At 38.5% G+C, this 16,282-nt stretch overlaps 1 protein-coding gene across 8 annotated transcripts in view; it reads left to right on the plus strand.

Moving 5' to 3' along the window:
* The window catches only part of RBM33 (RNA binding motif protein 33), a 137,001-nt gene that overhangs the window by 33,989 nt on the left and 86,730 nt on the right, over window positions 1–16,282 (plus strand). For 4 of the 8 annotated variants that reach the window (XM_008969421.4, XM_008969422.5, XM_008969424.5 and 1 more), the window contains exons 5-6: window positions 1,653–1,971; window positions 5,996–6,115. In XM_008969421.4, the coding sequence (XP_008967669.1) occupies window positions 1,653–1,971; window positions 5,996–6,115 (439 nt within the window). The remainder of the gene's footprint in view (window positions 1–1,652; window positions 1,972–5,995; window positions 6,116–16,282) is intronic. The other 4 variants (XM_055115555.2, XM_008969425.5, XM_003816348.6 and 1 more) reach the window with 1 other exon arrangement.

Consider the following 16,282-nt stretch of genomic DNA (forward strand, 5'->3'; position numbering starts at 1 on the left):
GATCACTTGAGGTCAGGAGTTTGAGACCAGCCTGGTTAACATGGTGAAACCCTGTCTCTACTAAAAATACAAAAATTAGCCAAGCGTAGTGCCCACGCCTATAGTCCCAGCTACTTGGAGGGCTGAAGCAGGAGAATCGCTTGATCCGCAGAGGTGGAGGTTGCAGTGAGCCGAGATTGTGCCACTGCACTCCAGCCTGGGAGACAGAGTGAAACGCCGTCTTAAAAACAAAAAACAAAAAACAAAAAATCAGTAGGTCTTTCATTTAATGATCTCTGTGAGTTCTGTTCAGTACAGGTTATGAAAATTTAGTATGGATATATACTGCTTTTTTAAAGAATTACTTTATTTGGATGGAGGGCAGTGGCTTGGGACTCTTAACACTATTGCAGTTTGATGTTGCTGCATTTGTTTTCATTTTAGCCAGTTTATTTATATCATTTACTGAATTACCATTTTGGGCACTTTGGGAGGTGGTACTTTAGACTCTAGTTGACTGATACGATGAATGTCTTTCTGTTGACATATAGTAAGCTATATTAAAAGAGGAGAGAGACACTCTGGTAGATGGAATAATTTATTTTATTTTATGAGGAAACATCGGGAAAATGTAGACAAGCTCTTGTTATAAATGTAATTAACAAATATATGCCATTTATTATTGAGCCATGGATTTGTAACAGATTTTCTAACATAAAGTAATTTTTACAGGTAAAAATAAGTTTTAAATTATTCTACCAGTCGGATAAATTTCCCAATTCCATTCTTTGACACATCATTGTTATATTTTAATCTTTTGAGCTAGATTGTCTTTTAGAAATACATCATTGAAGTTTTTTAGACACAATATCTTGAAGTCTAAGAGGTGTATTAATTTTTTGTTCGGATTGAGTGCTATGTGTGAACACAGATTTATCTGCACGATCTTGCATGGGAAATGTTATCTTGCACCTTATTGTTTGGTATTTAACTGTTGTGATTTAATAGGTGGAACATGATTTTTTTTTGCAGTTTCAAAACCTTTGTTATTTTACTTAGAAATTATGAACAATTTTTAAAGATATTTGTGACTAATATAAATTTATTTATTTGAACACTGAAATGTATTTTCACACAAATTTTTAATATTTTGATTTTCTTAAACAGGAGTTTATAATTTCTATCACAGATGTAAGAAAGAAAAATTGTTCTTAAAATTCCGATTCTGATTTTCTCCTTATAGAATAATACTCCTGTTTTTACTTTGAAATCTTAGCAGTTTCTGTCTATTTCATTTTGTAAATTAGAATGAAATATAGGCTATTTGATTTCAGTCTTGGACTTTTGCCAGTCAGATGTGTTTCATCTGTGGTTGATTTAATTCTTTTGGTCAAATAACCTGCAGCTGGTGATAAGTAGCGGGGCTATATGCATTGCCAGTCTGTGGCCTGCTCCATATAGCACAGTTAGCTCTGCTGTATGCATTAAGGGTTTAGGGCACTGGCTCTGTATAGCATTTTGAGTACTGTTGGAGTTAATGTGCATTTGTCAGTAACTGGAATAACTTTTTATAAGTCATGGTTTAAATCTTTGTAACAGCTATTTATATAATGATTTAGTTTGAGCTCCTCTCTTCATTGAGTGCTTTTTTTTTTTATTTTCGTCCTCTCTAGTTCTCAGGGTGTTACAATTAGTCTGAATGCTACATCTGGCATGGTTACATCATTTGAACTCTCTGACAACACTAACGACCAATCTGGAGAACAGGAATCTGAGTATGAACAAGAACAAGGAGAGGATGAACTGGTTTATCACAAATCTGATGGATCAGAATTGTATACTCAAGAGTACCCGGAAGAAGGACAGTATGAAGGCCACGAAGCTGAGTTGACAGAAGACCAAATAGAATATGTGGAAGAGCCAGAGGAGGAGCAGCTTTACACTGATGAAGTGTTAGACATCGAGATCAATGAACCTTTAGATGAATTTACAGTGAGTCTTTTCTCCTTTGTATGGCCAAAGATAACCTGGCTTCCCATGCATAGGCTTCTAGACTGATTTGAAATCTATTTACCTCCCCTGGGAGGGAGGGGAAATTAGACCTTATTATCACTCTCTGCCAGTTTCTTTATCTGAGCTATGACAAAGTTTGTGTTGACAGCTTGTTTGACCAGAGGTAATGCTCCTTTGTCATTCTGGAAGGCTGCAAAGAATCGTGACCTTGAGGATTGTACCCTAAGGAAGAAAACAGCTTTGTGTGGTGGGGATACACTGTCAATTGTTAGGAGTACTTAATGCAGAGCTTTTATCCAGGCTTTAGACAAGATCTGATAAAGTCCTTCTAAGGTGAAAAGATTATTGACCTGCTAAAGACATCTTTAAGGTGCTAATATTCCAGAGTGATTGATGTCCTGTTCATTCATCCTTTTTGTAGATGAGAACTGTCTAAACCTGAATAAAGAGATTGGAGGTTAGTTTAGGAAATGTCACATATAATTCGTTATCTATAATCAGGAAGCAAGATTGTGCTGATTTTTTATTTCAGAAAGATGATTTTGGTAGGTAGTTTTTTTTTTCAAAGTTGAACCAACAAGAAAGAAAAAATGTACTAGTGTAAGATTCTCACCTTTAAATGACTCATTATCAAAAGAGATTTGTTTTTTAAAATAAGCATGTAACGAAATTTATGAGGGAAGGATGTGATCTCAGTAGCTGTAGTAGAATCTTAGGGTTTTTGGGAACACTGTGGGGGCCGAGTGAATGGGGCTGTTGGGATGGTGACAGAAGTATGCAAAATTGGGGCCTTAAAGAGCCCATTTGCAATGGGAGTAGCTTTGCTTTTCTGTATTTACATCTTCATTCGGAGGAAGCTTTCGTTTCAAAAAAATAGTTTAGAAGTTGCTGAATTGTGGTCATGCGTATGAGTAATTTTGAAAAGGATTAATTGTTTATGTGGAACCTTTGAATATTTAGTTCCAGTCATGATTGTATTTAGGTGTCTCAGTAGTTTTTTTTTTTTTTTTCTAGACGGACTCTTGGTTTGTCGCCCAGGCTGGAGTGCAGTGGTGCGATCTCCACTCACTGCAACCTCCACCTTCTGGGTTCAAACAATTCTCCTGCCTCATCCTCCTGAGTAGCTGAGATTACAGGCACCCACCATCACGCCTGGCTGATTTTTGTACTTTTAGTAGAGATGGGGTTTCCCCATGTTGCCCAAGCTGATCTCGAACTCTTGACCTCAAGTTATCCGCCCGCCTCGTCCTCCCAAAGTGCTGGGATTACAGGCATGAGCCACGGTGCCTGGCCCTCAGTAGTTTTAAGATTTAATTTTTTTTGGTTAATATTTGCTCTTTGGTAGATACAGTAATGAGAAATGTTTGTAGTTTTGGTAAATAGAATCATGTAAAAGGCATCATGGGGAACTTGTTATTTCCATAACCCTGTAATAATTTGTTCTAGTAATCCTTCGCTAATGTAGGCACGTGCCTTCTGCTTTACTGGTGTGTTTGTATGCTCTTAAAGTTAGACACTGTAATTTAAAATGCTTTTTGAAAATTAAACCAAGATCTTTTAGAATTGTGCCTAGTTATTGCCTAGTTAGAGTATTTTATTATTTCTGTTACTCATCAGTAAAGTAAGATGATTGGCTAATCGTCCTGGGTTCTTTCCTCCTGTAAGTTCAGCAGTCCAACAAGTCTTTACTGATGTCTAAGCACTGCGGACGCAAATAATGCTAAACCGTGTCATGAACATTGGCCCTGCCTGTGAACTTAGTACTAGGCGGCACAGATCATAGCGTGGAAGGTGCCTGATAGAATGCATGTGCACAGCCACACAGGAGGTCTCTTTCACTTTGGTGTTCTTGCAGAGTTTGTTGTAAAGAGAATTTCCAAGTGAGGAATTTCCCTCTCTGGTATTCCATTGTCAAACTTGAGATTACACATAGGCCCCAGTTGTAATAAAGTCCAACTTAATTATCCAACATCTTGTGGTCTAAGATTCAGGTGTTGAAGAAAATGTGGCAATTTAATAATACTCATGGTACTCTTCCACATTAAAATGAATTTTTTTTCAGAATTAAAGTCTTGAAGTAAAAAAAAAAAACTTAGAAATTCTGAAAGTGTTCTGATGTTTTCACAGAGAGTTGTAAAGTTTAAAGTTGAGCAGTAGTAGTTAAATGTCTCTCTGTGAGCACTGTCAGTTCATCTTGATATATGTGTTCTAGCCATGGTCATTCTTTTCTTGCTTTATGATGATCACAGTGGTAACATCTGAATGATCTGAAATGGCCACTTCCTTGGACAGGAGGAGATACACAGAGAATTAAATTGTGAGGTACTCTTATCTTGCTCGGCAATGGGAGCCTCTCTCTGTCTTCGGAGGCTGTCACTGAAGCCCAGATGATTTATTCACCATTAGACTAATGAACACATGAGCAGATTGTGTCTCTGTGTACCCCAATGGCATTTTAGTTTATTAAATGACTTGTATAACTGTGATTTTTGTTCTCCCTTGGGTTGTTAACCCCCACTCTAAGACTTGAACTCTGAAATGTGGATCTGTTGGAATCTACCTGTAAAGCCACATGGAGGGGCTTTGGTGCATAACAGGGAGTAGAATCATGAAACCCCAGAATGTACAGTGGGAGGGTTTGCTGTTCCCTATGAAGAAAGCGAGGTCCAGAGACATCAATAAAGCTGGACGCACAGCTCTGCTGTTCTTTCCTGTGAATGTTGCTGGTGCTGTTCTTGAGAGTGAATTGTGATTTCATTTGAAAATGTGTGCTCATTATATTAGTAAGGAGTGTATATTGGTTTAGTCAACAAAATATTAGAAAATGGTTGAGTGACTTCTACCTTTAAGTGCAATCAGTTTATTTAAGGCCTTTAAAGTTAACATAGATTAAGATTTTATTGTTCTGTAAAAACAATTTCAGGTTGACATTTTATGTCATGGGTAGCAGATGTTTGTTTCCCAGCGAGAATCCAGGGATGTGGACTGTACTGCATCGTACACTGGCTGAAGATTTGGATTAGCATCATTTATTTGACTTTATTTGAAATCTGAATGTCTTGCTGCCCGTGATTCATGGGTAGTGATAATTGTTATTCTGATAGGACGCTAACAGTTTTTTCTGGAAAATAAAATGCGTTGTGTTCAGATTGTCTTGAGAGAATTGTGGGAACTAAGGTGGTTTGTCACCTTAAATACAGCTGCTTTATTTGGGGGTTCTAGATGAGACTGTCATGTACCATACAGTAGGTTGTTAAATTTCTGTAGGTTGTTCACTCTTTGAGGTTGTCTGCTTTGGAACCATTTTACTGTTCATTTTTTAGCAAGCAGGCTGGGACCCTGGGAAGTCTACCTCCACTGAGTAGGATCAGACGTTGTCACTTGTTAGCAATACCAGAAGCCCTTTTTTCTTCTCTGCAGTTGCGGTCGTCTCCAGCCAGCTTGCCTGCTTTCTTCCATCTACCCAGAAGAGATGCTTGCTTGCTAATACGCCCCTTAAGTTTCATACAAAACCTGGAATCTTTCTCTCATTTGAGAAGGGGGCCTAATGGAGAAACATACTAATCACGATTTTTAAAAAGCTCCTCTGTTTAATTGCTGACACTTTTGTTGTCTTACATTGCCGCAAAAATAGAGTTGGGCCTGATTTCAGCCCCCTCCTGCTGCTGAGCTCCTTTTTGAGAGCACATAAACCATGTCTTTTGAAGGTGACTCTTCCGTGCTGTTGATTTGCAGAGGAGCTGTGTGACAGGGCACTTGGAGTTTGAAGCAGAGCCCACGGCACTCGCTCTGGTGGCTGGGCCAGCATGATATGCTTTGTTTGCATTAACATGCAGAGGAGGTTCCCCTCTGTTTCTGGGCCTGGTGCTTTGTGCTCAGTCAGCTAATCACCATAGTAAAACTTTCTACAGTTATTAAGCATGAATCATAAAGACGAAAAGTGCGTAAAAAACCACGCCAAAGCTGTATGAGAAAAACTTGTTTTCTCTTTAATGGCTGTTAGGATGAAGAATACTTGCAGGCTTATGGTGGGCAACAAGGGCTGCGAGAGCAGGAAGACTGTGTGGCTGAAGATGAATTAGATGAGATTACTGATGCCCAGGTTGCTCCTGCAACTGAAGAGGTATTTGTTCATCTTTTAAAAAGAGTAAAAAGTTTGCTGTTTCCCCCACCAGACTTAAAATGAGCATCTTTTTAGCATTAGCGAAAGTCGATACGTATCTTTGAACTGTGAGTGTATAGTGAAAAACTTGAACTTTCTAGGCTCCTTGGGAAGTGAGTTCTGGTGTGCTGTGATTTCCGCATAGCATGTGCCCTTTAAGTGTTAGAGTGTTGTAAATGTTTTGTGGGGATGTGGGTGGAAATAGTTCAGAAATGTGATGTATATGTTAGTGCTTTGAAAGCAGTGCTGTAATTCTTTTTAATTAGTAACAGTTAATTTGGACCATTCAACAAATACTGCAAGGTTTCTGTAATTAGGTGCATTTTTAGTGTTGAAGAAGTAAGGATGATGAAGCTTGATTCCTGCTTTCAAGGAAATTGGAGTCTAATATAGGAGAGAAAAAAGACCTGTAAATACCTGTGATGGGAAAACAAAAGTAAAACCTCCCAAGAGAGGCTCAGAGACAGTGCTAGGAGCTCACCGAGGAAACCCCGTGGGGAGAGAGGTTCGTGGTCAACAAGGCTTTATGGAAGGAGGTGAACCTCTGAACTCTGAGGTAGGTCTTGAAAGATAGATTGCATTTGTACTGAGAAAGGTGGGGTGAGGCATAGAGTTAAATAGTTGCTGTTCTCTTACCCCAGAACTAGCTGCTGTGGGCCAGACATGCAAGCCACAAATCATTCTTCAGCCTGAGAATTTCACAAGAGTTTTTCTTAATACAGTTTTCATCTTTTGTCAGGAGGCCGTGAAAACTGATATTTACTGGCTTAGGCCATTTACTTTAGGTGTTATTTCAAGGATTTAGACACTCAGTCCAGAAAACATTTACTTTACCCTTTTCCCCCCAGTATGAATAATACTATGACAGTCTATGAATGTGTATGCTGTGCACATTACAAAACGGAAGTACTTCTTGCACATACCCTTTCTCCCCCTCCACCAAACTAAATTTGATTTTTTGTGTGTGTGCTTTCTTCTCTCTCTCTTTCTCGCTCGCTATTTGAAATAATTTGAAACTTAGAGAAAGGACAGAATAATACAAAGAACTCTTACCCAGATTCTCCAGTTGTAGAAGAATGTCCAAGAACTAAGACAAAGCTAAAGAAGATATTAAAAGTGTGCAGAGAGTAGAGGTTAGGTGTGTCTTGTTCATCACTGTATTCTGTAGCACTCTTTATTACAAAGCTAGCACCAGGCTAGGTTAAACCTGAAAAGGGGTAATTTAGGCAGAAGACATCTGAGAAAAATCTAAGTAGCCAGTAAAGGAGAGAGAAGTAGACGGAAGACTGCGTGGAGATCATTCCAGGTGGTAAATAGTTGAGAGAGAAACCAAGGAATTCGGTGCCTGTTAATTCCATGTCTTTTTTGTTTGTGGTATTTTTTTTTCTTTTTTTTTTAAAATTATACTTTAAGTTCTAGGGTACATGTGCACAACGTGCAGGTTTGTTACATATGTATACATGCACCATGTTGGTGTGCTGCACCCATTAACTCGTCGTTTACATTAGGTATATCTCCTAATGCTGTCCCTCCCCGCTCCCGCCACCCCATGACAGGCCCTGGTGTGTGATATTCCCCTTCCTGTGTCCAAGTGTTCTCATTGTTCAGTTCCCACCTATGAGTGAGAACATGCAGTGTTTGGTTTTTTGTCCTTGAGATAGTTTGCTGAGAATGATGGTTTCCAGCTTCATCCATGTCCCTGCAAAAGACATGAACTCGTCCTTTTTTATGGCTGCATGGTATTCCATGGTGTATATGTGCCACGTTTTCTTAATCCAGTCTGTCATTGATGGACATTTGGGTTGGTACCAAGTCTTTGCTATTGTGAATAGTTCCTCAGTAAACATACATGTGCATGTGTCTTTATAGCAGCATGATTTATAATCCTTTGGGTATATACCCAGTAATGGAATTGCTGGGTCAAATGGTATTTCTGGTTCTAGATCCTTGAGGAGTTGCCACACTGTGTTCCACAATGGTTGAACTAGTTTACAGTCCCACCAACAGTGTAAAAGTGTTCCTATTTGTCCACATCCTCTCCAGCACCTGTTGTTTCTTGACTTTTTAATGATTGCCATTCTAACTGGCATGAGATGGTATCTCATTGTGGTTTTGATTTGCATTTCTCTGATGGCCAATGATAATGAGCATTTTTTCATGTGTCTGTTGGCTGCATAAATGTCTTCTTTTGAGAAGTGTTTGTTCATATCCTTCACCCACTTTTTGATGGGGTTGTTTTTTGCTTGTGAATTTGTTTGAGTTCATTGTAGATTCTGAATATTAGCCCTTTGTCAGATGAGTAGATTGCAAAAATTTTCTCCCATTCTATAGGTTGCCTGTTCACTCTGATGGTAGTTTCCTTTGCTGTGCAGAAGCTCTGTACTTTAATTAGATCCCATTTGTCAATTTTGGCTTTTGTTGCCATTTCTTTTGGTGTTTTAGACATGAAGTCCTTGCCCATGCCTATGTCCTGAATGGTATTGCCTAGGTTTTCTTCTAGGGTTTTTATGGTTTTAGGTCTAACATGTAAGTCTTTAATCCATCTTGAATTAATTTTTGTAGAAGGTGTAAGGAAGGGATCCAGTTTTAGCTTTCTACATATGGCTAGCCAGTTTTCCCAGCACCATTTATTAAATAGGGAATCCTTTCCCCATTTCTTGTTTTTGTCAGGTTTGTCAAAGATCAGATGGTTGTAGATGTGTGGTATTAATTTGAGGGCTCTGTTCTGTTCCATTTGTCTGTATCTCTGTTTTGGTACCAGTACCATGCTGTTTTGGTTACTGTAGCCTTGTAGTATAGTTTGAAGTCAGGTAGCATGATGCCTCCAGCTTTGTTTTTTCGGCTTAGGATTGTCTTGGCAATGTGGGACCCTTTTTGGTTCCATATGAACTTGAAAGTAGTTTTTTCCAATTCTGTGAAGAAAGTCATTGGCAGCTTGATGGGGATGGCATTGAATCTGTAAATTACCTTGGACAGTATGGCCATTTTCGCGATATTGATTCTTCCTATCCATGAGCATGGAATGTTCTTCCATTTGTTTGTGTCCTCTTTTATTTCATTGAGCAGTGGTTTGTAGTTCTCCTTGAAGAGGTCCTTCGCATCCCTTGTAAGTTGGATTCCTAGGTATTTTATTCTCTTTGAAGCAATTGTGAATGGGAGTTCCCTCATGATTTGGCCCTCTGTTTGTCTTTTATTGGTGTATAAGAATGCTCGTGATTTTTGCACATTGATTTTGTATCTTAAGACTTTGCTGAAGTTGCTTATCAGCTTAAGGAGATTTTGGGCTGAGACGATGGGGTTTTCTAAATATACAGTCATATCATCTGCAAACAGGGACAATTTGACTTCCTCTTTTCCTAATTGAATATCCTTTATTTCTTTCTCCTGCCTGATTGCCCTGGCCAGAATCTCAAACACTGTGTTCAATAGGAGTGGTGAGAGAGGGCATCCCTGTCTTGTGCCAGTTTTCAAAGGGAATGCTTCCAGTTTTTGCCCATTCAGTATGATATTGGCTGTGGGTTTGTCATAAATAGCTCGTATTATTTTGAGATACGTCCCATCAATACCTAATTTATTGAGAGTTTTTAGCATGAAGGGCTGTTAAATTTTGTTGAAGGCCTTTTCTGCATCTATTGAGATAATCATGTGGTTTTTGTCTTTGGTTCTGTTTATATGCTGGATTACGTTTATTAATTTGCGTATGTTGAATCAGCCTTGCATCCCAGGGATGAAGCCCACTTGATCATGGTGGATAAGCTTTTTGATGTGCTGCTGGATTCAGTTTGCCAGTATTTTATTGAGGATTTTTGCATCAGTGTTCATCAGGGATATTGGTCTAAAATTCTTTTTTGTTGTGTCTCTGCCAGGCTTTGGTATCAGGATGATGCTGGCCTCATAAAATGAGTTAGGGAGGATTCCCTCTTTTTCTATTGATTGGAATAGTTTCAGAAGTAATGGTACCAGCTCCTCCTTGTACCTCTGGTAGAATTCGTCTGTGAGTCCATCTGGTCCTGGACTTTTTTTGGTTGGTAGGCTATTAATTATTGCCTCAATTTCAGAGCCTGTTATTGGTCTATTCAGGGATTCAACTTCTTCCTGGTTTAGTCTTGGGAGTGTGTATGTGTCCCGGAATTTATCCATTTCTTCTAGATTTTCTAGTTTATTTGCGTAGAGGTGTTTATAGTATTCTCTGATGGTAGTTTGTATTTCTGTGGGGTTGGTGGTGATATCCGCTTTATCATTTTTTATTGCGTCTGTTTGATTCTTCTCTCTTTTCTTCTTTATTAGTGTTGCTAGCGGTCTATCAATTTTGTTGATCTTTTCAAAAAACCAGCTCCTGGATTCATTGATTTTTTGAAGGGTTTTTTGTGTCTCTATCTCCTTCAGTTCTGCTCTGATCTTAGTTGTTTCTTGCCTTCTGCTAGCTTTTGAATGTGTTTGCTCTTGCTTCTCAAGTTCTTTTAATTGTGATGTTAGGGTGTCAATTTTAGATCTTTCCTGCTTTCTCTTGTGGGCATTTAATGCTATAAATTTCCCTCTACACACTGCTTTAAATGTGTCCCAGAGATTCTGGTATGTTGTGTCTTTGTTCTCATAGGTTTCAAAGAACATCTTTATTTCTGCCTTCATTTTGTTACGTACCTAGTAGTCAGTCAGGAGCAGGTTGTTCAGTTTCCATGTAGTTGAGTGGTTTTGAGTGAGTTTCTTAATCCTAAGTTCTAGTTTGATTGCACTGTGGTCTGAGAGACAGTTTGTTATAATTTCTGTTCTTTTACATTTGCTGAGGAGTGCTTTACTTCCAACTGTGTGGTCAATTTTGGAATAAGTGTGATGTGCTGAGAAGAATGTATATTCTGCTGATTTAGGGTGGAGAGTTCTGTAGATGTCTATTAGGTCCGCTTGGTGCAGAGCTGAGTTCAATTCCTGGATATCCTTGTTAACTTTCTGTCTTGTTGATCTGTCTGATGTTGACAGTGGGGTGTTAAAGTCTCCTGTTATTATTGTGTGGGAGTCTAAGTCTCTTTGTAGGTCTCTCAGGACTTGTTTTATGAATCTGGGTGCTCCTGTATTGGGTGCACATATGTGTAGGATAGTTAACTCTTCTTGTTGAATTGATCCCTTTACCATTATGTAATGCCCTTGTCTCTTTTGATCTTTTTTGGTTTAAAATCTGTTTTATCAGAGAGTAGGATTGTATCCCCTGCCTTTTTTGTTTTCCATTTGCTTGGTAGATCTTCCTCCATCCCTTTATTTTGAGCCTATATGTGTCTCTGCACGTGAGATGGGTTTCCTGAATATAGCACAGTGAGGGGTCTTGACTCTATCCCGTTTGCCAGTCTGTGTCTTTTAACTGGAGCATTTAGCCCATTTACATTTAATGTTAATATTGTTATGTGTGAATTTGACCCTGTCATTATGATGTTAGCTGGTTATTTTGCTCGTTATTTGATGCAGTTTCTTCCTAGCATCGATGGTCTTTACAATTTGGCATGTTTTTGCAGTGGCTGGTACCGGTTGTTCCTTTCCACATTTAGTGCTTTCTTCAGGAACTCTTGTAGGGCAGGCCTGGTTGTGACAAAATCTCTCAGCATTTGCTTGTCTGTAAAGAATTTTATTTCTCCTTCACTTATGAAGCTTAGTTTGGCTGGATATGAAATTCTGAGTTGAAAATTCTTTTTTTTAAGAATGTTGAATATTGGCCCCCACTCTCTTCTGGCTTGTATGTAGAGTTTCTGCTGAGATATCCGCTGTTAGTCTGATGGGCTTCCCTTTGTGGGTAACCCGACCTTTCTCTCTGGCTACCCTTAACATTTTTTCCTTCATTTCAACTTTGGTGAATCTGACAATTATGTGTCTTGGAGTGGCTCTTCTCGAGGTGTATCTTTGTGGCATTCTCTGTATTTCCTGAATGTGAATGTTGGCCTGCCTTGCTAGATTGGGGAAGCTCTCCTGGATAATACCCTGCAGAGTGTTTTCCAACTTGGTTCCATTCTCCCAGTCACTTTGAGGTACACCAATCAGACGTAGATTTGGTCTTTTCACATAGTCCCATATTTCTTGGAGGCTTTGTTCGTTTCTTTTTACTCTTTTTTCTCTAAACTTCTCTTGTGGCTTCATTTCATTCATTTGATCTCCAGTCACTGATACCCTTTCTTCCAGTTGATCGAATTGGCTACTGAAGCTTGTGCAGTCATCACGTAGTTCTCGTGCCATGGTTTTCAGCTCCATCAGGTCATTTAAGGACTTCTCTACACTGGTTATTCTAGTTAGCCATTCGTCTAATCTTTTTTCAAGGTTTTTAGCTTCTTTGCGATGGGTTCGAACTTCCTCATTTAGCTTGGATGTTTGTGGTATTTTGAAGTTGGAAAACTAATTTTATTGTTTGTTTTTCCTTGTAATTTATTTTAGTTTTTAGATAACAATATTTTCTTTATTCTTCCCTGATACTCTATAATATTTGTAGCATATCTTAAAATAGGGAAAGGTTTTGTAGATTTCAGTTTTCAAATGATGGTTACGTAAACTTTTATTACAAGGCAGTTAAAGAATAAGAATGTTAACAAGTATTATCATTGCCTGGGTACCTTCTGCAAGTGCCTTCTAGTTCTAGGTGTTTTTAACTTCAGTTCCTGGACAGTCCTCATTAATATATTAAAACAAAAGAGGGCTACTATAAAAAATGGTGACCTGGCTGGGTGCTGTGTCTTATGCCTGTAATCCCAGCACTTTGGGAGGCCTAGGTGGACGGGTCACTTGAGCTCAGGAGACCAACATGGGCAACATGGCAAAGCCCCATCTCTACCAAAAATACAAGAAATTAGCTAGGTGTGGTGGCACACACCTGTGGTCCCAGCTACTCAGGAGGCTGGGGTTGGAGGATCACTTGAGCCCAGGAGGTGGAGGTTGCAGTGAGCTGTGATTGCGCCACTGCCCTCCAGTTTGGGTGACAGAGTGAGACCCTCTGTCCAAAAAAAAAAAAAAATTTTTTTTTTCCTTTGATTTTCAGTGTCTCTTGTGTGGGGGAGGAGGGAGAAAAAGAAGGACAAATAATGTGGGACGGTAATTCAGGACTTGATTAAGCAAATGAACAATAGGTGTATGAAAATATATTCAGTAAAAATTAAAAGGAAATGGAGAATTTTAACCTACTTTAATATTAACAGACCTCAGAATTATTGATCAGATGTAGTCTGATTCACTTGAGGGAGCGTTTTGGAAACATTGTCAGGAGACAGTTTTCTGAGGGTCCTTCATTTAGCTGCAGGTTTTGTGAGCAAAGCGAGCAAATCACTGCCTGTCCTTTGTTCCGGAATATCTTTTAGAGGATTCTGGTGTAGCAGACAGCTACAGATGCAGTGTCTTCCTCTGGAGTCAAGGACAGGCTTGCTCACTGCCCATTGTGACACATTCAGGGTTTCCTGTGCAGAGAAGTCCTTCCTGTAACACAACCTCCTATGTGTGCAGGGTCACCTGGCTCTCTTCACACGGCCCAGTTGGGAGTGGGGCCTCTTGGAGCTGGTGCAGAATGCTACTGCTAGTGATACAGATAACATTCTCCTAGTCTCCTTATTTCTGAAGAAGAGTCTTAGCTTTCTTACAGCTTCCGTGAAATGGTGGCCAACTAACTTGTTAGCTTGCAAGTAGAGTAAAATCTTATACTCTTCACCGTTCTTGACAGTATTAAAAGCTTTAAAGCTCTTGTCCTTGGACTCAACAATTCCACTTCAACAAATTTATCCAAAAGAATTAATCTGTGTTCAAAGGTATATGTATCAAGTATTTGTTTGCAGCATTGAAAATAAATGGAACCAATGTATAAGAGACTAAATCATGGCCTAACCTTAAAGTGTAATGCAGTATACCAAGTGTTGTCTTAGTTCTGTTTGACTTGGAAAGGTGCTCGTGATGCATTAAGTGTAAAGAGCAAGATGATAGAATTCTTCCCTTCAGCTCCCCCTGTAACTGCAAATCTAAATATGTGTGTGTAATTCTCAAAAAAAAACAAAAAGTCTATGTAGTTACAGATGGAAATGGTAATAATGGTTACTACTAAATGGTGGAATTATTTAGTCTTTGTATTCCAATATTTTCTGATTAAAAAATTTTTTTTACTGTAAACAAAATAACTTTTATAAGTAAAGAAACATTCTTTTTCCATTTTAAATATGAAAAGACAGGGAAACATAAGGTGGTTAAACACCGACCCTTGAATTTGGAAGGCAAAGAGCTAGAAGTTGCATTTGTTTCACTCTTGTGATTTTTTTTCTTTTTTTGCTGTTAACACTCTCACATGAAACTTCCTAAGGGTTGTTTTCAGTATGAATCTTTCTAGCAGAAAGTAAGAGCTCATCCATATTAAGTATTTTGTCTTTTTTATACCATCTGCTAGATGTATTATTTACTTTTTACTTTTAAACTGTGTATCTCATAATTTAATTTTAAATTTACTGTTGAAAAATATTTTTAAAAGGTATTCGTATATTTACTTTTTTTATCCTTTCCTTGATGGTTTTAGTTTACTTTGTTTATGTTGCTTGCTTTTGTGATGACGGCAGGTTCTTTGTGATGCTCTTGATCTTAGGACTTTCAGTTGTCCTTCCTGGAGGCTGGTGATGTGCTGGTCTTTTCCACTAGCAATAAATATTTGGGGCTTTTTTTTTTCCCGGCTGCAATGTAGAATATTAGTCAATGAGATAATTATTGGGAACTCATGCGCATAATACTGTTTTAAGTGCTGAGAAGTAGAAGTTGCTAGTTTTTCAACTTTTGTAGGATTTGGTTTTGGAGGGCTTGTGATCCATCTTTTTTAGAAGTCTAAATAAACTGTGTAGTCCTCAGGGAGGAGTACCATTTTTAATGTGCCACATATCCGTCTGTTTTGGTGTCTTCCTAGTTCCTGGACTCCCTTTCCTAAATATCTGCATTGTTGCTGAGCATCCTGTCGTGCTCCATCTGTGTTGCCGCACGCTTTGTTCTGCATTGCTTAAGACTGGCAGAAAGGGTGTTGCGGTTTTCCAGATGACTTCATTCTAGGAGCTCTGTTAAGGTCTATATTAGAATCTTAATTATAGAACGTAAAAGCAATTAATTAATTTTAATTGAAAAGCCTATTTTAGGTGACTCCTTTTATTTAACTAATGTTCTTCCTTGGTTCATATAGAGAAATCATTATATTTGAAACAAGTTAGATCTAATTATAAAGACTAAATATCAGTCCTTTAAGTTATGCGGCCACATTAGTGCTAGTTATGCTATTGTCTTCTAACATAGTTATTTAAAAAGACTTGCCATTTTCAGATAGTTTTGGCATGTGTGGAGGAAGAAATGAGAGAAGCTTTAAGAACATATTTGCACCATTTAAAATACTTGTGAAATGGTGATAATGTTTACACTTAGAGATAAGCATAGATGTAAAGTGTACAGTAAGTTTTGATACATGTATACATCCAAGTTACCATCCCTTGGTTGATAAGGAACAGTTCCATTACACAGAATGTTTTTGTCTGTTCAGTCCTGACTCCTCAGAGTAAAGCGTTCTTATTTCTATACCTAGATTGGCATTTCCTAGTCTGGAACATCACCTAAATGTAGTCATATAGTGTGTGTGCGCTCCTGTGTCTTGCTTCTGTTGCTCAGCATGTTTTTGAGATTCATCCAAGTAGTTGTTTGTATTAATAATTTATTCCATTTTATGGATGTACCCCATTTGTTCATTCTCCCAATGATAGACATTTGGGTTGTTTCCAGTTTTTTTGTTATTGTGAATAAAGCTACTAAAAGGATCATATTATCCATCTTTTTGTGGATGTATGTTTTTGTTTCTCTTGGTTATTAACAAGTAGTGGAATTGCTGAGACGGTCTAGAGGTATGTTTACTTTTATAACAAACTGCTATTGGTTTTCCAAAGCGGCTGTACCATTTGGCACTCCCACCGGTACTGTGGGGGAGTCCCCATTGTTCCTCATCATTTGATGTTGCCAATCTCTTGATTTAATCCTTCTAGTGAGTGTGTCATCGTGGTTTTAGTTTCCATTTGTCTGACCTCTAGTGATGTTGAGCACCATTCCATGTGCGATTGGACTTCCGTATATCTTCTTTGCTTCTAGTTTTAGTCTCTCACTAAAAAA

Source organism: Pan paniscus, chromosome 6, assembly GCF_029289425.2.
Source record: "Pan paniscus chromosome 6, NHGRI_mPanPan1-v2.0_pri, whole genome shotgun sequence".
Lineage (NCBI taxonomy): Eukaryota > Metazoa > Chordata > Mammalia > Primates > Hominidae > Pan > Pan paniscus.